The sequence below is a fragment of the Rhinoderma darwinii genome, chromosome 5 (genome assembly GCF_050947455.1).
Source record: "Rhinoderma darwinii isolate aRhiDar2 chromosome 5, aRhiDar2.hap1, whole genome shotgun sequence".
In the NCBI taxonomy this organism is placed as follows: Eukaryota; Metazoa; Chordata; class Amphibia; order Anura; family Rhinodermatidae; genus Rhinoderma; species Rhinoderma darwinii.
In genome coordinates, this window is record NC_134691.1 from 74,000,097 (window position 1) to 74,022,745 (window position 22,649).

The 22,649-nt window shown below is 41.0% G+C and overlaps 1 protein-coding gene across 4 annotated transcripts in view; it reads left to right on the forward strand.

The window, feature by feature from the left end:
• Positions 1-22,649, forward strand: part of SULF1 (sulfatase 1) — a 115,138-nt gene that overhangs the window by 75,687 nt on the left and 16,802 nt on the right. For all 4 annotated transcript variants that reach the window (XM_075826129.1, XM_075826130.1, XM_075826132.1 and 1 more), the window contains one exon: positions 4,981-5,197. In XM_075826129.1, the coding sequence (XP_075682244.1) occupies positions 4,981-5,197 (217 nt within the window). The remainder of the gene's footprint in view (positions 1-4,980; positions 5,198-22,649) is intronic.

A 22,649-nucleotide genomic window follows, 5' to 3' on the forward strand; every position in this document is an offset into this window, starting at 1 on the left:
AAATGGGGAAGTTGCCCACGGGAACACCGTGAGCAACAAGCGAGGTGAAGGAGCCGAGTCAAAACAGGAGATGAGCGAGGTACAAAAACGCAGAGCAGAAGAGTGGTCAGAAATCCAAGGTCAATCACAAGGATCAGTAGTTCAAGAAGCTGCAGCAGGGCCAGGAAACAAACAGAGAAGATTCACAAGCAAAGGAGGAACAGGAAAGGCAGGTATAAATAGACAGAGGGCGGGAGCTAGGCTCTCCCACTCCTAAGCCTGCCATTCTGGGTGGTGGAAGATAGAGTCAGTCTCACAGACATAGAAGCAGGTGCAGACTGATTACTTATGGGCGTCGACACAGAAGTTGTGTCTGGCAGATCCTTTACAATTACTTTGAAATCTCATAGAAATACATTGGCTGTGATGTCTATGGGTAACGCCTGTAGTGGAATGTACTGCATACTAACACAATAGCAGGTAAAAATGTTATGTAAAGAGAAATGTAGCAGGAAGAGTTAGTAATTCTGCGCTCTTTTCTCTGTTACAAATAAAATCTAAAAAGTAGCGAGGCTTCAAAAGGATGACGTTCGTGACCAGCCAATTGTTTTGGTTTTTTTTGGTTTTTTTTATGCAATAAAGCCAGATTATTGGCATGAGAAGACCTTCCTGCTTTGCTGTGGTGTACAGTATAGGTTTTCTGTATATTGCGCAAAACTTAGTCTAAATAGAATTTCCATTCTGCAGAGAAACGTGGTCCTTCTAATAATTCTGACAAAAGCTAATGCAGTCTGGTTTGGCTCGGCCATGTAATTTTCTCATAAAATAAACATCTTTCCAACCATACATTTTGTAAACTTCCAGTCTACAGCCAGCTGTGGATTCTGTATAAAACCACACACGTCTGGGATTGTAAGGTGGAGATGTCAGATGGTGAAGCAGATACTGAACGTCAAATACCAGGCAAATATTTCGGTCTTCTCACAACTGTGATTTATCTTGGAAGAGGGTGTTTCTGATCAATTCACCGTTTCTCTATACCCACCACCGTATAAAGAATACATCATAGATTTTATAAGACATACACATGAACTCATTTGACATCTTGTCCCACGTATGGTGCAATGCTGTGTGTTTATTAAGAAAAACATCCTGTGCTTCTGTTTGGAGTTTTGCCATCTTAGAGTTGCGGTCACAAAGTCCCATGACTACATTAAATAGCGCATCAAAATACACAATTTAAAAAGAAAGAGTCAATGTTTTTGTGTACAATAGGAAAGAATCCTAGCATTTGGGATATGACTGGACATGATGATTTTTCTGAGTTCCAGGATACTCTGTCCAATATCTTAAAGTTAATAACATCCTGATATAGTATAAGTAAACCCCTGGGAGGAAAAGGAGCCAAGAAGAGTTAACAAAGTAGACAAGAGGGGGAAGCTATTGAACAGAGCAGCTATAATGGGGCTGAGAATTACAGCTACATTGAGCTCTGTAATATACCTGGCCTACTTTATCTGGTTTCTACAACCTATGCCTACTGATGATGCATTGCTCATCTTCGTACTGGGACAAGTAGCTGAAGACTGATATTAATATAAGGTTCCATTGACAAAACTAAGATGGGTGGGATAAAACGTACCTTTTATTTTTTAGAACAAATTATTAAAAGTTAACTAACCAAGGTGAATAGAAGAGAAATAAATAATACAATTCACAGCACATTATCTGCTGGTCCTAGTGATGACACCCCAGTAGGTATAGTTTAGTGACTGATTAAATAGTTGGTATAATCCCCATCATATATTGAACGGATTGCAACATCGAAATGTTGTAATTCAGTCATTTTTTGGGATTGTCTATGAGGTTTGCCACATTGGAGGAACAAGTCCAAAATATAAATTCTGAGTATATCCCCAAATAGTTAAAGAGGCTCTGTCACCAGATTTTGCAACCCCTATCTCCTATTGCAGCAGATCGGCGCTGCAATGTACATAAGAGTAAAGTTTTTTGTTTTTTTTTAAACGAGCATTTTTGGCCAAGTTATGACCATTTTTATATTTATGTAAATGAGGCTTTCTAAAGTACAACTGGGCGTGTATTATGTGTGTTACATCGGGGCGTTTTTACTTCTTTTACTAGCTGGGCGTTGTGTATAGAAGTATCATCCACTTCTCTTCAGAACGCCCAGCTTCTGGCAGTACAGACACAGCGTGTTCTCGAGAGATCACGCTGTGACGTCACTCACTTCCTGCCCCAGGTCCTGCATCGTGTCGGACGAGCGAGGACACATCGGCACCAGAGGCTACAGTTGATTCTGCAGCAGCATCGGCGTTTGCAGGTAAGTCGATGTAGCTACTTACCTGCAAACGCTGATGCTGCTGCAGAATCAACTGTAGCCTCTGGTGCCGATGTGTCCGACACGATGCAGGACCTGGGGCAGGAAATGAGTGACGACACAGCGTGATCTCTCGAGAACACGCTGTGTGTCTGCACTGCCAGAAGCTGGGCGTTCTGAAGAGAAGTGGATGATACTTCTATACACAACGCCCAGCTAGTAAAAGAAGTAAAAACGCCCAGATGTAACACACATAATACACGCCCAGTTGTACTTTTACTTTAAACACGCCCAGTTGTACTTTAGAAAGGCTCATTTACATAAATATAAAAATGGTCAAAAATGCTTGTTTTTAAAAAAAAAAACGTTACTCTTATCTCCATTGCAGCGCCGATCTGCTGCAATAGGAGATAGGGTTGCAAAATCTGGTGACAGAGCCTCTTCAATTTGTGGTGAAATTTCCAATTACTGATGATTTTACTCCCATCAAGATAAGTGGTTAATGTTAACATTTTCCCTGAATAAAGATACATTGAAGATCAATCGGCTAATATACTGAACGAGTAATTCCTAGTTATTGGCCTCCTCTCTGCATAAATATATGTAACCACTTAAAAATGGCGGACTCTACGCTTGCCTGTTTCAAGATCTAAGTTTTAGAAAAAAATTCACATAATGTCCAAACATTGTCTCACAAACACCTACGGTTAGTAAAATCTTTACATTCTCAGATTCCCCTCTGTAAGCACTTCTGACCAAACACTTGATATCAACATAAAGTTTAATTATTTAATATAATATTGTGCTGGAAATTAAACCACATATGGATATTAAGATGTATGACCTGGATACTTTATTTTATTCAAGATTTAATTATTTCTTAGGTGGGTGGGGATAGGTTATTGAAATGCAGGGTCGTTTAAGGATAAAGTAACCTTCTCAGTTGAGTAACTGTTAGGACCAGGATGGATGTGACAGTGACTACACTAGGGACAACACTGTTATAGCCAACAGTACGATTGTATTTTTATTTTATATATATATATATATATATATATATATATATATATATATATATATGAAAGCTTTAGAAATTTGTACATGTAGAATTGTGCAATATAACCTTAAATTTCACATATGGCTCTGACAGCTGTTCTATTGACAGTGTGCTCTATAATGTATTATTAGATCTTAAAAGGATGTAAATTATTATTTTCTCCATCATTGCCAGAAGTTTCACCCATGTTGTTAATATTTCACTTTCCTGTAAGAAACTGTTATACACAAAACTTAATGTGCGTCATTTCCAAAGCTGGGCTAAGTTTAGATAAGATGGACCACTTCCTGTTTACTACCACGTAAACCCACTCTTCTGAGGTGCATCTGAGGCATGAAGATCCCAAGCTGAGTCATTTTCACCGCCTTAGAATTCTATTTACTTGACACAGTACATTTTAAAGAACCACATAGATTTGATTACTCAGCTTCCTGAAAGTGTGTTTTCTTTTTCTTCAGCTGCCATCAATCTCTTGCAAAATTGAGTGTAAAAAATGCCATTGCTAACTGATTCACAGCAGACAGAATGTTGGGTATATGTTAAAGCGTCCAAGTAAACGGACCAGCTGTTGAGTTGAGGGTTCCTATCCTAAACCGTGTACATAAATATATCATGGCTGGCCGACACTTGATCTGGAGGCGGTAACACGATACTGAAGCTGAAAAGACACTTCATCTGGTCTATTCTATAGTAAACTGAGATTCCCACTTTCACATCTATTTAGAAAAGTAGAAGTTAAGAAAGTATGCTTGCCACTAAATACCATACAGACATGATCCCACTGACATTCATTTTCACTTATAGATGTATGTATGTATGTATGTATGTATGTATATTACATTTTGTTATTTTAGTTTTTTGTTTAAAAGGAAGGTTCACCTTTGCATGTCTCAAAAATCAAAAGTGAAACAACTTTGCAAATAATCTTAATTAAAAAAATCTTGGTTCTACAGCTCCTATGTAGATTTAATATCTCCATAGTAACAGACTACAAACAAACTGTGTAGTCTGATCCTGCATACATATTGCCATGTTAGTAAGGAGTTGGGGACAGATGAAAGGGAGCACGACTGCACGATAACACTGCACAAAACAGCACTGTGTAGACACAAAACTATGGGAAATATTATTATTTTATTTAATCTTAGATTCATTGGAACAATAAAACAAAATTGGTTGTAAAGTAGGACGTAGCCTTTAAACAAAGTTTAGTAGCATTAGTATTTGCTTGAATCCAAACCACCTGTATAATTTCATATTTATTTCTGACATTACTGTTATCTAAGCCTCGCTTTATATAGATCTCATCACAGGAGACTTGCTTGCTTATTTCATGTGGAGGCGAGTATAAATCCAATTAAATTGCTAAATTCTTAATTTTATAGATTAGGGTCATCCAATACTTTTGTGATAAGTTGCGTTTTCAAAATGCCCCCCAGTTTTATTGTGGACACAAGCCAGACTGGCAATATTTAGTCCATCTGCATGCACTTTCCCTCTGTACTTCTGATCATGGACATGTTAGAACTGCGGGTGGAGTGGTGACACTATCCATTGACAATATCTGTTAACCGCATTTCTTACATTTGTGGTTTTTTTTTTCCAGAAGTGGCAGTGTATAGAAGATGTGTCTGGAAAACTACGGATTCATAAGTGTAAAGGATCCACAGATGTTTTATCACTAAGGAAGAGAACACGAAGCATAAACGCAAGGGGCTATGGCAGAAAACACGAAGACTGTATCTGCCCAGATACAGATTATAGGACAAGTAAAAACCAGAGGAAAAAACAAAGGATTTTCTTGAGAGCTTCCAACTCTAAAAGTAAGTAACCAGATGACTTTTCAAGTAGGCGAGTGGAGTTCTAAGAGATAATCACATCTAAAACTCCATTACAGTCAAGTCTATTTGGAAATGTATTTTATTGATGCCTCACAGCACGAAGAGTATGTATCTGATAAAATAACCTAATTCCAGGTAGATGTTTTGTGGCTTAACCCTTTATGGAGAAGAAGTTGGATGGTGGATAATTTACCATCATACCTATAAAGTATGCAGGTCTCTCCATTCAGGAAATGGGTGGATCATATCGTACAATACAATATCTAGCCATCCAGTGACCTACAAGTACGTTTACACACCACACTTTTTTCAAACCACCAACAAATGATGGACGTTTCCATCATGAAGATCCTCTCAGCCAATGAGAAGGAAATTTCACCCTGCCAGGCAAAAAAGTGTCATTTTTGTCTAGCGAATGCTCTTACGAAAGCCATGCCTATTGATAATGTAAGTGACACTACAAGCAGCATTTAGATTTAGAGATTATGCCGCTAAAAATGACAACATGATTGATCTTCTCTTTCATTCCCACTGATGAATTATTGCTATAATAGTTTGGAAACTGGAACATTGTGACTATATAATTGTTCAGTGTAAACAGTCCTTAAAGTGAATTCCACCCTTCAACATCATTTTGTTTTTTTTATCTAAGTAGGTTCAAAATTCTGTGCTGATTTAATTTTTTAATATATCTTTATAGTGGTTGGCGCTCAGTATGTCTTGTACGGTTCTCCAAATCTCCTGCATAGATTTAAATTTATAACATTCGGGTACCTCTTGCCACCACTAGGGGGATCTTACTGGATGTTGTTTTATGTTGAACTTAATAGTAAACCAGTATGCAGTAAGCTCCTTAGCTCCCTCTAGTGGTGACTGCAGCTACCAGCAAGACACTTCTGTATGTAGAGTATATCCAGTAAAAGGATAGGCAGGCCATTCTCTTACCAGGCGCTTCGTTTTAGAAATATCCCAGCCGCAATGCCGTCACGTGACCGCACCGTGACCGGCGATTCATGCAGCATTTGCGGTGTGGACTGGAAGTCTTTCTCTATGCATTCCTATGAGACTCACATTGAGTGTCTCATAGGAATGTATAGTAATAGAGACTTTCGGTCCACACCGCAGACGCTGTATGAATCGGCCGGTCACATGATCGCATTGCGGCCGAGATATTTCTAAAACAAAGTGCCCGGCAAGAGAACAGCCTGCCCATTCTTTTACCAGGTATACTGTACTAACAGAGGCAATAATAATTTCAAAAAAACAAAACGAGTGTCTCTTTAAATGTATGTCTGTGCAGAGGATTTGGAGCTCTGAAATACCGAGCTTCAACCACTATAAAGATATATTAGACGGCACTGCATTTTGGACCTAATAATTACATGATGTTAAAAAGACATTCACTTAAAGGAACATTTTTTTTTATTATGAGTAATTATTTAGGATGGCTTATTAGGTTCTGTTCACTTTTCAGATCACAATGGTTCATGAGGGTTTCATAAAATGGATCATAACAGATAAAATGAATCCATCATGGATCTTGTTAAAACAGAAGCCATAATGCAAGTGTGCACCGCGCCTAAAATTTTCATTTCCCATTCCCATTACTTCTAATGTTTCACAGCCATGTATACAAATTGTAAGGCCTTTTATACGTACATAAATATATTACTTGATACTTTTATTAGTATTACACTTGTTTCATGAACATTTTTCTGTTTCATCAAGACAAGAATTATTTTGGATTTTAATAACATTTTTAACAGATGTATAAGGGCGGGTTCACACATGGCGGAATTGCACTTAAATTCCGCTGCGGACACTCCGCAGCGTTAATCCGCAGCGGAGCCGTTTCTACATTGACTTTCACTTTAATTTAGCAGTGTTCGTTTACACGATGCGTACAATTCCGCTGCGGAGCATAGGCTGCGGAGCGGAATTTGGTGTCCGCAGCATGCTCTGTCTGTTGCGGAGCAGTGGCGGACTCATGGCGGAATTTCTCCATTGACTTCAATGGAGATTCAAAGTTCCGCAATGAAGTCCGCAGCTGTCATGCACATGTCATGTGTGCTGCGGATGCGTCTTGCTTTTTTTACTTGACATTTCTTCATTCTGGCTGGACCTATGTATTTCTAGGTCTACAGCCAGACTGAGGAAGTCAATGGGGCTCCCGTAATGACGGGAGCGTTGCTAGGAGACGTCAGTAAATAGTCACTGTCCAGGGTGCTGAAAGAGTTACGCGATCGGCAGTAACTGTTTCTGCACCCGGGACAGTGACTACCGATCTCAATATACATGTATCTGTAAAAAAACATATAAGTTCATACTTACCGAGAACTCCCTGTTTCTGTCTCCAGTCCGGCCTCCCAGGATGACGTTTCAGTGTAAGTGACGGCTGCAGCCAATCACAGGCCAAGCACAGGCTGCAGCGGTCACATGGACTGGCGCGTCATCCAGGGAGGTCGGGCTGGATGCCGAAGGAGGGACGCGTCATAAAGACAACGGGCGGTAAGTATGAATTTCTTTTACTTTCACTAGGGAAAGTGCTGTCCCTTCTCTCTATCCTGCACTGATAGGGAGAAGGGAAGCACTTTTCCCGCAGTCCGCAGCAGCTAGTCCGCATCAATTTTCTGCACATTTTGTGCAGATCCGCAGCCGTAATCCGCAACCCGGATTAGGTGCGGCATTGATGCGGACAGTTGCGGAGGAATTCCGCCATGTGTGGTCATGCCCTTAGTGTGAAAATAAGCCTCATTTGTATTTCATTTCATTCTTCTTTTATTACCAAATCTTAAAAGGTCATTTTATATTAAATCCTATAAAAATGTAGTTGTAAAATTTTGTTAAATAATACCCTAATTCATCGTAAATTCTCTGAAAATCCATAATCGCCACTCTGCTAGAGTCTCTGACTTAAATTAATTAAATCTGGAATTAATGAAGGGATAAACAAACCACTGAATATGATTAAGCATTTACTTGCTACATTGTAGCACCCCCTGGTGGATTATTGAAAAATAGCAAGGATAGAACTGTAAACATTCTAGTTTATATCCAAAGAGAGATAAGTAGCATAACTTTTTACTAACAGTAGGCAGTTTTGAGAGGTTACAAATTTTATCTTTTAAGATTTTGATTAAATGGACGTTCTTCTTCCCATGTTTGTCTGATACCATAAATCATCATAACTGTTTTATTGAGGCTGTTTTTCAATTAGTATAATTGCCCCGTCTGATGTTTAGGGCATTGATGGGGACAAAGGTTAGCCTACTTAACCCCTTAATGACCGGGCATGTTTGTACCTTAATGACCAAGCCAGATTTGTCAAATCTGGTATGTCTGACTTTATCAGAGAATAACTCTGTGAAAGTTTTGAATATCCAAGTAATTCTGACATTGTTTTTTCGTCACATGTTGTACTTTATTTTAGTGGTAAAAGTAGACTGATACGATTTGCGGAAATTAATTAAAAAATAGAAAAATGGAAAATGTTGTAAAAATTACCATTTTCCCCTATTTTTAACTGCAATATGTCACATATGTACATACATACTGCACAATTTTTTTAATTAAATATATATTTCTATCTCTTTACTCCATTTTGGCAGCACTTTTGAAAAAATAAAATAAATTTTCAGCAATTTAGAAGACTTACAAATTGAATAATAATTTTATAAATTTTGAAGTACATTTTGTTTTCCTGCACCAAGCCAGGTTTTCAGAGGCTCATAGGTCTCAGAGTGATGGAAACCCCCACAAATGACCCCATTTAGAAAACTAGACCCCTTAAGGTATTTACCTAAGGGTATAGTAAGTATTTTGACCCCACAGTTTTTTGCTAAATTTAATACATAGCAGGTGAAAAAAAAAAATGTAACTTTTTTTCATAAAAGTATCAGTTTGAAGACAAATTTCTTTGTAAAGTGACCATGAAAATGAAGAAACACACCCCAAAATCTATCACCCTCTTTCTCCTGTTTTCAAAAATACCCACATTGTGGCCCTAATGCGTTGTTTGGACACACGGCAGGGCCCCAAAGAAGGGAACACCAGGAGGCTTTCAGGACTCATATTTTGCTTGAAAATGTTTTAGGCCCCACTGTACATTTGGAGAAGCTTTGAGCTGCCAGAATGATAGAAACTCCCCATAAACGACCCCATTTCGAAAACTAGACCCCTTAAGGTATTTATCTAGGGGTATAGTTAGCATTTTGACCACACAGGTTTTTCGCTAAATATATTGAAATTAGTCTGTAAAAATTAAAATGTACTTTTTTTCTGAAACAACATAGAAATTTTTATTATTTACAAGGAATAACGAAGAAAATGCACCCCAACATTTGTAAAGCAATGTCTCCCGATTACGACAATATCCCATATGTGGTAATAAACTGCTGTTTGGACCCACAGCAGGGCTCAGAAGGGAAGGAGCGCCATTTGGATTTATGATTTTGCTGGAATGATTTTCGGTGCAATGTCGCATCTGCAATGCACTGGAGGGACCAAAACAGTGGAAACCCACCACAAGTGACCCCATTTTGGAAAAACCTTCAAGGAATTTTTCTAGGGGTATAGTGAGCATTTAGACCCCACGGGTCTTTTGCAGAGTTTATTGGAATTAGGGCGCGAAAATTAATATCAACATTTTTTCCACTAAAATGTTGCATTTTCTCATTTTCACAAGGGATAAAGGAGGAAAAAAAACAACCATTTTTATAAAGCAATTTCTCCGGAGTACGGAAATACCCCGCATGTGGTCATACGTTTTTTCATTAGAAATGAATTAACCCTTTCAGGACTGATCCATTTTTTGCTTTCATATTTTAGATTTTCACTCCCCGCTTTCCAAGAGCCATAACTTTTTTATTTTTCCATCAATAGAGCGGTGTGCGGGCTTATTTCTTGCGGGAGGAGCTGCAGTTTTTATTGGTACCATTTTTTGGTACATAAAAAGTGATTCAAAAGTTGTATTACATTTTTTTTTTAGAGCGAAGGTGACAAAAAAAAAAAAAAATAGCGATTTTGGCGGTTTCAATTATTACATTTTTTTATGGTGTTCACTGTACAAATTAAATATTGGTATATTGTAATAGTTCGGACTTTTACGGACGTAGCGATACCAATTTTGTTCATTTTTTTTACATTACTTTAAAAGAAAAATGCGAAAAGGTGTTTTGTTTTTTTAACTTTAAAAAAAAAAATTCTCACTACTAATAACTATAATTCTTCTACACATTTTATTAATCAATCCCCTTAGGGGACTTGATCCAGCGATCACTGGTACAATATACTGCAATACTAATGTATCACAGTATATTGTTATTCTTACAGGCTTCTGTAACAGAGCGATCGCTGTACCTGTCCGTTAGTACCGAGGGGGCCTGCTGTAATACACAGCCGACACCCGCAGCGTATGGAGCGGGCTCAGCACGTGAGCCGGCTCCATACATCAACCGCCGCACCATGACGGGCAATTAAGTCATAGTGCGCAAAGGGGTTAATGCGCAGCGGATGGTTCAAAGTGAAAATTGCAATTTTCCACTGATACGCCATTTTAGTGCATAATATGTTGTGCCCAGTTTGTGCCACAGAAGACAAATACCTCATAAAACGTTAAGCGGGTTCTCTCGGGTATGGCGACGCCATATGTGTGGGCGCAAACTGCTGCTTGGGCACACTGTAGGGATCAGAAGGGACGCCATTTTGCTTTTGGAGCGCAGATTTTGCTTGGTAGTTTTTCTGTTTTGGGTTTTGCTGGTATTTCAGTTTATAATGTGGGGGCATATCTAATCTGTGCGGAGAACATCAGGGTATATGTAATCTGTGCGGAGAACATCAGGGCATAATAAGAGGGTATAAAAATGGGGTAAATAAATAATAATTCATAGATATGTGCCCGGTGTCGCACTGATAAATGGCGCCCGATCTTATCCGCTTTTGGAACACTCTGCACATTTTGCATCGCCATATTCTGAAAGCCAGAACTTTTTTATTTTTTCACCACCGGAGCCGTGTGAGGGCTTATTTGTTCCGGGACAATCTGTAGTTTTCATTGGTACCATTTTGGGGGAAATGCGATTTTTTTTTTGATCACTTTTTATCAATTTTTTTGCAATCCTGAGCAAAAAACAGGAATTCTGACACCGTTTTTTAGGTTTTCTTTTTGCGGCGCTCACTGTACGCTATAGGTGACATTTTTACTTTATTCTGCGGGTTGGTACGATTACGGCGATACCATATGTATATAGGTTTGGTCCTTTTTTTTTTTAGCGTTTGCGCAATAAAATGACTTATTTATAAAAAAAAAAATTTCTGTGTCACCATACTATGAGAGCCGTAATTTTTTAATTTTTTAGTCAAAAAAGCTGTGTAAGGGCTTGTTTTTTGCGGGACGGATAGAAGTTTTTATTGGTACTATTTTCGGGTACATGCGACTTTTTGATCACTTTTTATTCTTTATTTAGGGAGCGGTGGTGACCAAAAAAATTGCGATTCTGTCGCAGTTTTTTATTGATTTTTTTTGGGGTGTTCATCGTGCGGGAAAAATAACATTACAGTTTTATAGTTGGGGTCGTTACGAACGCGGTGATACCAGATATGTGTACTTTTTTTAACGTGTTCATTTTTTTCCTATAATGAAAGACTTATTATAAGAAAAAAATGCAGTGTTTGTTTATATAACTTTTATTTTTACAATTTTTTTAAAACATTTTTATTACTTTTTTTTTACTTTTTTTAACTTGTCCCACTAGGGGACACTTAGTCTTGCAGCTTTGATCGCTGCTAGAGTACATTACACTACACATGTAGTGTAATGTACTCTAACTGTCATTGTGACGTGACTGTCACACTGACAGGAAGCAGAGGAGGAACGGCCGGAGGCTGTTCCTCCGAGGCTTCCGTGCATGGCAACCCGGAGGTCATTATCTGACCTCCGATTGCCGTGACAAGCATCGGTAGCCCCCACGATCACTTCGTGGGGGCTGCTGATGTGCTTCAAACCACTTAAATGCGGCGACGGCAATCCGTCGCCGCACTTAAGGGGTTAACTGCCGAAATCAGCGGCGATGGTCCGCTGTCCGGCAAGACTGATGTCTCAGCTGTCGGGGCCAACTGTCAGCGCGGGTCTGTCACTCTGTGTTTACACAGAGTGACAGTTTGAAATGCGGACGAAAATGAACGTCATTGTGCGGGAACTAGCAGCCGACCATGACGTTCATTTTCGTCCTTGGTCGTTAAGGGGTTAATGAAAGGGCAGCAGATGTTCCAGATTACAGGTTGTTTGTATGCAGCCGAATTGTATATGAATCAGTAATTCCCTATAGCACACCATTTTGCTTCACTAGAGTAGTGTATAGAATATATTGTATTGTAGCTGTTTACATAATAAGAATTTACAATATTTTGTTAAATACAGGGTGGGCCATTTATATGGATCCACCTAAATAAAATGGGAATGGTTGGTGATATTACCTTCCTGTTTGTGGCACATTAGTATATGGGAGGGGGGAAACTTTTCAAGCTGGGTGTTGACAGTGGTGGCCATTTTGAAGTCGGCCATTTTGTATCCAACTTTAGTTTTTTCAATGGGAAGAGGGTCATGTGACACATCAAACTTATCGAGAATTTCACAAGAAAAACAATGATGTGCTTGGTTTTAACGTTACTTTATTCTTTCATGAGTTATTTACAAGCTTCTCTTTGTTTACGGCCATTGACATGTCGCAGAGGTTAACACGTGAGGAGCGGATAGAAATTGTGTTGATGTCTGGTGAACGCAGTACCCGTGTCATTGCAGCAGATTTCAATGCAAGACACCCTACGAGACCACCATCTCCCATGCTACAGTTTGCAAACTGCTTGCCAAGTTTCGTGAAACTGGTTCAGTGTTGGATTTGCCCAAATGTGGATGCATGAAAACTGTCACTAATGAAGAAACATCAGTGGCTGTCCTAGCTTCATTCAGCAAGAGCCCACAGCGTAGCACTCGCCGCATGTCACTGGAGAATGGCATCAGTCGAACATCCCTTCAGCGGATATTAGCTACTCACAAATGGCACACTTACAAACTCCAGCTGCTGCAGCATCTCAACGAGGATGACCCAGATCGGCGCACTGAATTTGCAGAATGGGCAAAACAAAAGTTGGAACAGGACCCTCAGTTTACACAGAACATTTTGTTCAGTGATGAGGCAAACTTTTATGTGAATGGTGAAGTTAACAAACAAAACCACCGCTATTGGTCTGACACTAACCCACATTGGATAGATCCCTCCAAGACTGTTGGAACACAAAAATTGATGGTATGGTGTGGTATATGGGGTACAAAGATAGTGGGGCCATTCTTCATCAATGGAAACCTCAAGGCCACGGGATATCTGAAATTGCTACATGATGATGTGTTTCCCTCTTTATGCACTGAAGCTGGCACGTTCCCTGAGTTTTTCCAGCAAGATGGTGCACCACTACATTATGGGTGTCAGGTCCGAGCATTCCTAGATGAACAGTTTCCTGGAAAGTGGATTGGTCGTCGTGGGCCAGTTGAATGGCCCCCTAGGTCTCCCGATCTGACCCCCTTAGACTTTTATCTTTGGGGTCATCTGAAGGCAATTGTCTATGCTGTGAATATACGAGATGTGCAGCAACTGAAACTACGGATACTGGAAGCCTGTGCTAGCATTTCTTCTGCGGTGTTGCTATCAGTGTGTGAAGAGTGGGAGAAGAGGGTTGCATTGACAATCCAACACAATTGGCAGCACTTTGAACACATTTTATAAGTGGTCAGAAACTTGTAAATAACTCATGAAAGAATAAAGTAACGTTAAAACCAAGCACACCATTGTTTTTCTTGTGAAATTCTCGATAAGTTTGTGTCACATGACCCTCTTCCCATTGAAAAAACTAAAGTTAGATACAAAATGGCTGACTTCAAAATGGCCGCCATTGTCAACACCCAGCTTGAAAAGTTTCCCCCCTCCTATATATACTAATGTGCCACAAACAGGAAGTTAATATCACCAACCATTCCCATTTTATTTAGGTGTATCCATATAAATGGCCCACCCTGTACATTGGAGTTCAGAAAATGTTTCTGAAATCCGCTGTTTACATTTGCTTGCAGATTAAACAAACAGTTGCCGGGTGATCCATGTAATGCATGGACACGCCAGATCCACCAGAGTGGGAACCACTTTTAAAGAGCGGCTTTCCGTTCTGGTACATAGATGGGGATCCCGAGTAAGGCATATGGACAGGGGTTCTTGTGGTGATACAACCACTTTAAATTTTGTTCCCATTGGTCTCTTCTTGGGGGCACATATTAACATCCCAATATGTTGCAAAGCACCATAAATGTAGTATTTAAACCCAGTATTTTTACTGGGTAGAGCAGCTGTTTGTGCCCCAGAGCTGCTATTCCTACAGTAACAAAGCACAGAAAGTTGCAATCATAAGCCAGTTTTAAGTTATAGAATTTAGTCATCTGGTAACACACCCACCTGCATACAAGTATACACAGTCCCCTGCTTGCTCTCTGCTCCATGCACCCTCTTTCGATCTTGTGTATGCTACTCTCATAGTCACATCAATATACTTCTGTTCCTGCTTAGATTAGTAGAAAAGGGAAAGGCAATCTTGTACTGTGGTAGCAATGCAAACTTACGCTTCTCTGGGTTATAATTCATTCAATGGAGGGTGCAGCATTGGCAAAAACCGCTTTAAAGGCTATGTACACCTTTTTTGAGGCCATTTTCTTAATAAATCGATTAGTCAGTGTGTTTAGTGCAACTTTATAATTTCGTTTTTATTAAAAAATCGTTTTACTTTTGGAGATGCAGCTGTTCGGTATTCTCCATACAGAGAATACTCAGAGAATCTCTAGTGACTGGTATAGTGCCAAGGGACTGGCGCAGTGCAAATGTGGTGCCTATTTTCAAAAAGGGCTCTAGGTCTTCCCCAGGTAATTATAGACCAGTAAGCTTAACATCCATCGTGGGGAAAATGTTTGAGGGGCTATTGAGGGACTATACACAGGATTATGTGACAATAAATAGCATTATAAGTGACAGCCAGCACGGTTTTACTAAGGACAGAAGTTGTCAAACTAACCTAATCTGTTTTTATGAAGAGGTGAGCAGAAGTCTAGACAGAGGGGCCGCTGTGGATTTAGTGTTTTTGGACTTTGCAAAGGCATTTGACACTGTCCCCCATAGACGCCTAATGGGTAAATTAAGGACTATAGGTTTAGAAAATATAGTTTGTATTTGGATTGAGAATTGGCTCAAGGACCGTATCCAGAGAGTTGTGGTCAATGATTCCTACTCTGAATGGTCCCCGGTTATAAGTGGTGTACCCCAGGGTTCAGTGCTGGGACCCCTATTATTCAACTTATTTATTAATGATATAGAGGATGGGATTAATAGCACTATTTCTATTTTTGCAGATGACACCAAGCTATGTAATATAGTTCAGACTATGGAAGATGTTCATGAATTACAGGCAGATTTAAACAAACTAAGTGTTTGGGCGTCCACTTGGCAGATGAAGTTTAATGTAGATAAATGTAAAGTTATGCATCTGGGTACCAACAACCTGCATGCATCATATGTCCTAGGGGGAGCTACACTGGCGGATTCACTTGTTGAGAAGGATCTGGGTGTACTTGTAAATCATAAACTCAATAACAGCATGCAGTGTCAATCAGCTGCTTCAAAGGCCAGCAGGATATTGTCGTGTATTAACCCCTTCCCGACATGCGCCGTATATATACGGCGCTGTCGGGAGGTGCTTCCCGCAAAGCGCCGTATATATACGGCGCAACGGGAAACGGTCATCGGTGCTAATTGCACCGTGACAAAGTAAAGATGGCTGCTGTCCATGACAGCAGGCCATCTCTACTACTCGCCCAGGGTGCCGTTTTGGCCCCCCCGCATCGGCGATCGCTGCTATTGGCCAGTCAATTCTGACCGGCCAATAGCAGGGATTTTTGTTAAAACTGCGCCCTGGAGTCACAGGGCACAGTTAGACAGTGGCGATTGGTGCTGTCTAAGACAACACCCATCGCCACCAACGTCACCTAGGGAGGTGGCAGTGATGCCACCTCTAGGAGCGATCTGATTGGTCGGTCTGTAACGACCGACCAATCAGTGCACCAGGCAGTGTTGTGTACATCGACACTGCTCTGCACGCCGCCATTCCAGTTTGAGGCAGCGTGCAGAGCGGTTGAGAGAGTGTCTGCTGCGGATTTTCTGGAATTTGTAGTGCATCCTGCACTACTGTGTGAAAAATAAGAAAGCCCTTTTGCTGCTTCTGTCTGATCACCTTTATTTTTATTTTTTTGTGATCAGACAGATTTTTTTGGCCCTGTCCCTGTCCTTGGGCCTGTCCCTGCCCTTGGGCCTGTCCCTGTCCCAATCCACCCCCTCCCTGTCCGAGTCCTGTGCCCACTGAGCGCTGATCAGTGACCACCATCACTGATCAGCATCTGTGCTCAATCTTTGGCGCAGGATTTATTTTTTTCTAATTTGCACCATCTCCCTGCGTGCGCCCTGCGGCCACGAAGTGCTGATTAGTGACCGCCATCACTGATCAGCATCCGTGGTTTTTTTTTCCCGCAGGTTTTTTTATTTTTGTCATTTTTTTCCAATTATAAATTTGCACCATCTATCTGTGTGCACCCTGCGGCTACAAATTGCTGATTAGTTATCAGCATCTGTGGTAATTTTTTTACAGAACCGATAAAAACACAGGGACATATACAAAAACACCGACAAAGGCCATACTTACAAATGGACACAGCCAGGCCAGAAATGCTGATGAAAGGGCGAGCAGGTGCTTTAAATAATAATAGCCACTCCCACTAGTCTTGAGGGGAGTGGTGTGTGGTGCATGGGAAGTGTACTAAGAAATAATGAATGAATAGTGTGTGTTCAAGTGTAATACTATAAGTGAAATATAGGGGGCAGTAATAAATGAAGTGCCTCAATAGAAATAAATGGATAATGGGGTGCAAGTGAGTGAAACATGGAGGGATAGTGTGTACGTCATGAGGCACAACGTGTATAGCCAGGTAGAAGCCTATTTGTGACGCCTTGATAATTCATAGAGCGGGCTACCCTGCTTGCTATGCCAAACAACAACACACCATGCTCTCCCAGCATCAAAGACCCGGCTGTGTCCAAGAGAAGCGAATATACATAATAATGAAATATACCTGGGGTATTGGTAATCATTTTGGCCAAAAGGACGCAAGCTCGCAATCCACGACAAGGATCCCCAGACTTGCGAGTCCCTAACTCCTAAACTGGAACAGAACGTTCCTGATGCACAAACAGAACCGATAAAAACACAGGGACATATACAAAAACACCGACAAAGGCCATACTTACAAATGGACACAGCCAGGCCAGAAATGCTGATGAAAGGGCGAGCAGGTGCTTTAAATAATAATAGCCACTCCCACTAGTCTTGAGGGGAGTGGTGTGTGGTGCATGGGAAGTGTACTAAGAAATAATGAATGAATAGTGTGTGTGCAAGTGTAATACTATAAGTGAAATATAGGGGGCAGTAATAAATGAAGTGCCTCAATAGAAATAAATGGATAATGGGGTGCAAGTGAGTGAAACATGGAGGGATAGTGTGTACGTCATGAGGCACAACGTGTATAGCCAGGTAGAAGCCTATTTGTGACGCCTTGATAATTCATAGAGCGGGCTACCCTGCTTGCTATGCCAAACAACAACACACCATGCTCTCCCAGCATCAAAGACCCGGCTGTGTCCAAGAGAAGCGAATATACATAATAATGAAAAATACCTGGGGTATTGGTAATCATTTTGGCCAAAAGGACGCAAGCTCGCAATCCACGACAAGGATCCCCAGACTTGCGAGTCCCTAACTCCTAAACTGGAACAGAACGTTCCTGATGCACAAACAGAACCGATAAAAACACAGGGACATATACAAAAACACCGACAAAGGCCATACTTACAAATGGACACAGCCAGGCCAGAAATGCTGATGAAAGGGCGAGCAGGTGCTTTAAATAATAATAGCCACTCCCACTAGTCTTGAGGGGAGTGGTGTGTGGTGCATGGGAAGTGTACTAAGAAATAATGAATGAATAGTGTGTGTGCAAGTGTAATACTATAAGTGAAATATAGGGGGCAGTAATAAATGAAGTGCCTCAATAGAAATAAATGGATAATGGGGTGCAAGTGAGTGAAACATGGAGGGATAGTGTGTACGTCATGAGGCACAACGTGTATAGCCAGGTAGAAGCCTATTTGTGACGCCTTGATAATTCATAGAGCGGGCTACCCTGCTTGCTATGCCAAACAACAACACACCATGCTCTCCCAGCATCAAAGACCCGGCTGTGTCCAAGAGAAGCGAATATACATAATAATGAAAAATACCTGGGGTATTGGTAATCATTTTGGCCAAAAGGACGCAAGCTCGCAATCCACGACAAGGATCCCCAGACTTGCGAGTCCCTAACTCCTAAACTGGAACAGAACGTTCCTGATGCACAAACAGAACCGATAAAAACACAGGGACATATACAAAAACACCGACAAAGGCCATACTTACAAATGGACACAGCCAGGCCAGAAATGCTGATGAAAGGGCGAGCAGGTGCTTTAAATAATAATAGCCACTCCCACTAGTCTTGAGGGGAGTGGTGTGTGGTGCATGGGAAGTGTACTAAGAAATAATGAATGAATAGTGTGTGTGCAAGTGTAATACTATAAGTGAAATATAGGGGGCAGTAATAAATGAAGTGCCTCAATAGAAATAAATGGATAATGGGGTGCAAGTGAGTGAAACATGGAGGGATAGTGTGTACGTCATGAGGCACAACGTGTATAGCCAGGTAGAAGCCTATTTGTGACGCCTTGATAATTCATAGAGCGGGCTACCCTGCTTGCTATGCCAAACAACAACACACCATGCTCTCCCAGCATCAAAGACCCGGCTGTGTCCAAGAGAAGCGAATATACATAATAATGAAAAATACCTGGGGTATTGGTAATCATTTTGGCCAAAAGGACGCAAGCTCGCAATCCACGACAAGGATCCCCAGACTTGCGAGTCCCTAACTCCTAAACTGGAACAGAACGTTCCTGATGCACAAACAGAACCGATAAAAACACAGGGACATATACAAAAACACCGACAAAGGCCATACTTACAAATGGACACAGCCAGGCCAGAAATGCTGATGAAAGGGCGAGCAGGTGCTTTAAATAATAATAGCCACTCCCACTAGTCTTGAGGGGAGTGGTGTGTGGTGCATGGGAAGTGTACTAAGAAATTTTTTTACGCAGGTTTTTTTAGGTCTTTTTTTCACCCGCAGCTTTCCATAGTGTGCGCAGCAAGTTAGTTAGACTACAGTTTTTTTTTAGTAATAGATAGCGTCAGTTACTGACGGACGTTCAGTTGCTTTTTTACTGACGTTCGTCCAGTAAATTTTTAGAACCTAGTTTTGCTGTAGCAAGTTAGTTAGACTACAGGTTTTTTTTAGTAATAGATAGCGTCAGTTACTGACGGACGTTCAGTTGCTTTTTTACTGACGTTCGTCCAGTAAATTTTTAGAACCTAGTTTTGCTGTAGCAAGTTAGTTAGACTACAGGTTTTTTTTAGTAATAGATAGCGTCAGTTACTGACGGACGTTCAGTTGCTTTTTTACTGACGTTCGTCCAGTAAATTTTTAGAACCTAGTTTTGCTGTAGCAAGTTAGTTAGACTACAGGTTTTTTTTAGTAATAGATAGCGTCAGTTACTGACGGACGTTCAGTTGCTTTTTTACTGACGTTCGTCCAGTAAATTTTTAGAACCTAGTTTTGCTGTAGCAAGTTAGTTAGACTACAGGTTTTTTTTAGTAATAGATAGCGTCAGTTACTGACGGACGTTCAGTTGCTTTTTTACTAACTGACGATTGTACAGTAAATTCTATTTTTTTTTTTTCCTTTTCTTCTCTTCTTTCTTATCTTCTAATTTCTGTTCACTATACACGTGTAAAAACACCACACATACACACCCCCCCCTGTGTAAAAATAAAAGTTGATTACACGTGTAAAAACACCACACAACCCCTTGTAATAAATCAAAATGTCTCAATCGTCCAGAAGGATGTATTCAGTCGAGGAGGCATACGCCATCATTGCCTCTGACACTGAGTCGGCCAGCGAGGGAGAGGAAGAATATGCCCCACTCCTTTTAGTTTCCTCCTCTTCCTCCTCCAGTGATGAGGAACCCCCCCAAAGGCGACCCAGGAGAGCAGCTGAGCCAACCCCAATGATTGATCCCGTGTGGACTCCACTCCCCGAAAATTATGAGCCTCAAATTCCTGATTTTATAGGCAGCTCAGGAATTCAATTTGAGACTGAAGGCCTCACAGAAATGGACTTTTTCAAGGTCTTTTTCTCTGAGGAGTTTGTTAATTTAATGGTGGCCCAGACAAATCTGTACGCCCAACAATTTTTAACCCAAAACCCCACTTCATCATTTGTTAGGTGGACCCCAGTAGATGCAGCGGAGATGATGACATTTTGGGGCCTTGTGCTGCATATGGGACTAGTGAGGAAGCCAGAGCTTAGGCAATACTGGAGTGCGGATATTTTGTACAGCACCCCAATTTACCGCATGGCCATGATCCGGACTCGCTTTGAAGCCATTTTAAAATTCTTGCATTATAATGATAATGCACAGTGCCCGCCCCAGAATGACCCCACATTTGACCGTCTTTTTAAAATCAGGCCACTCATTGATCATTTCTCCACCAAATTTTCACAAGTGTACACCCCCGATAAATATATTTCCATAGACGAGTCCCTTGTTCATTTTAAGGGGAGGCTTAAATTCCGCCAATACCTGCCCAATAAGAGGGCAAGGTATGGAATTAAATTGTACAAAATGTGTGAGAGTACATCTGGGTATACACACAGGTTTAGGGTTTACGAAGGGAAGGACTCTATTATTGAACCCCCAGAATGCCCCCCCGTCCTGGGAGTTAGTGGGAAAATAGTGTGGGATTTGATTCACCCATTGCTGGACAAGGGTTATCACCTTTACGTCGATAACTTCTATACCAGCATCCCACTATTTAAGTGCCTTTCTGCCAGAAGTACTGTAGCATGTGGTACTGTGCGCAAAAATCAGAGAGGCCTCCCTAAAACACTGCTTAGCCAAAGCCTCAGAAGGGGTGAGAGCAGGGAACTATGCAGCGAGAACATGCTGTTCGTCAAATATAAGGACAAGAGGGATGTCCTTATATTGACCACAATTGATGGTAGCGGCAGCACCCCTGTCCCTGAACGAGGTACCACCACAGTGACCCAGAAGCCAAATTGCATCCTGGGCTACAATAAGTACATGGGCGGGGTTGATCTCTCTGATCAAGTACTGAAGCCTTATAGTGCCCTACGGAAAACAAAGACATGGTACAAAAAGCTGGCCGTGCACATTGTACAGATGGCAATGTATAATGCTTACGTACTATCCCGATGTGCAGGCCGGACAGGGACATTCCTTAACTTCCAAGAGGTGGTGATCAAGGCACTTCTATTTGGGAACCAGGCAGGGGAGGGCCCAAGCACATCTGCTGGTAGCGATACTCCACGCATTGTACCAGGGCAACATTTCCCCAATGAAGTGCCCCAAATTTCGAAGAAGAGAAGGACACAAAAAAGGTGCAGAGTGTGTTCCAAAAGGGGAATAAGAAAAGACACTATTTTCCACTGTGAAACCTGCCCCGAAAAGCCAGGCCTGTGTATCAAGGATTGCTTCAAAGAGTACCATACATCCAATAATTAGTAATTTCATAATTCATTAACCCCTTTTATTATGCCAAAAGCAACATTGTGTCCACACACATATCCAGCTAAATCCTAGTTCCAAAAGTCAAATGGCGCTTCTGAGCCCTGCAGTGTGTCCAAACAGCTGTTTATGACCACATGTGGGGTACTGTTTTACTCGGGAGAAATTGCTTTACAAATGTTGTGGAGCTTTTTCTCCTTTAGTCCTCGTGGAAATGAGAAAAAATTAGCTAAACCTACATTTTCTTTGAAAAAATGTCGATTTTCATTTTCACTGCCTACTTCCAGAATTTTCTGCAAAAAAACTGTGGGTTCAAAATGCTCACTATACCACTAGATAATTTCCTCAAGGGGTGCAGTTTCCAAAATGGGGTCACTTGTGGGGGGTTTCCACTGTTTTGGCCCCTCAGGTTCTTTGCACATGTGACATGGCCTCCCAAAACCATCCCTGTCAAATTTGAGCTCAAAATGGCGCTCTTTCTCTTCTGAGCCCTGCCGTGTGTCCAAACAGCCGTTTATGACCACATGTGGGGTACTGTTTTACTCGGGAGAAATTGCTTTACAAATTTTGTGGAGCTTTTTCTCCTTTAGTCCTCGTGGAAATGAGAAAAAATTAGC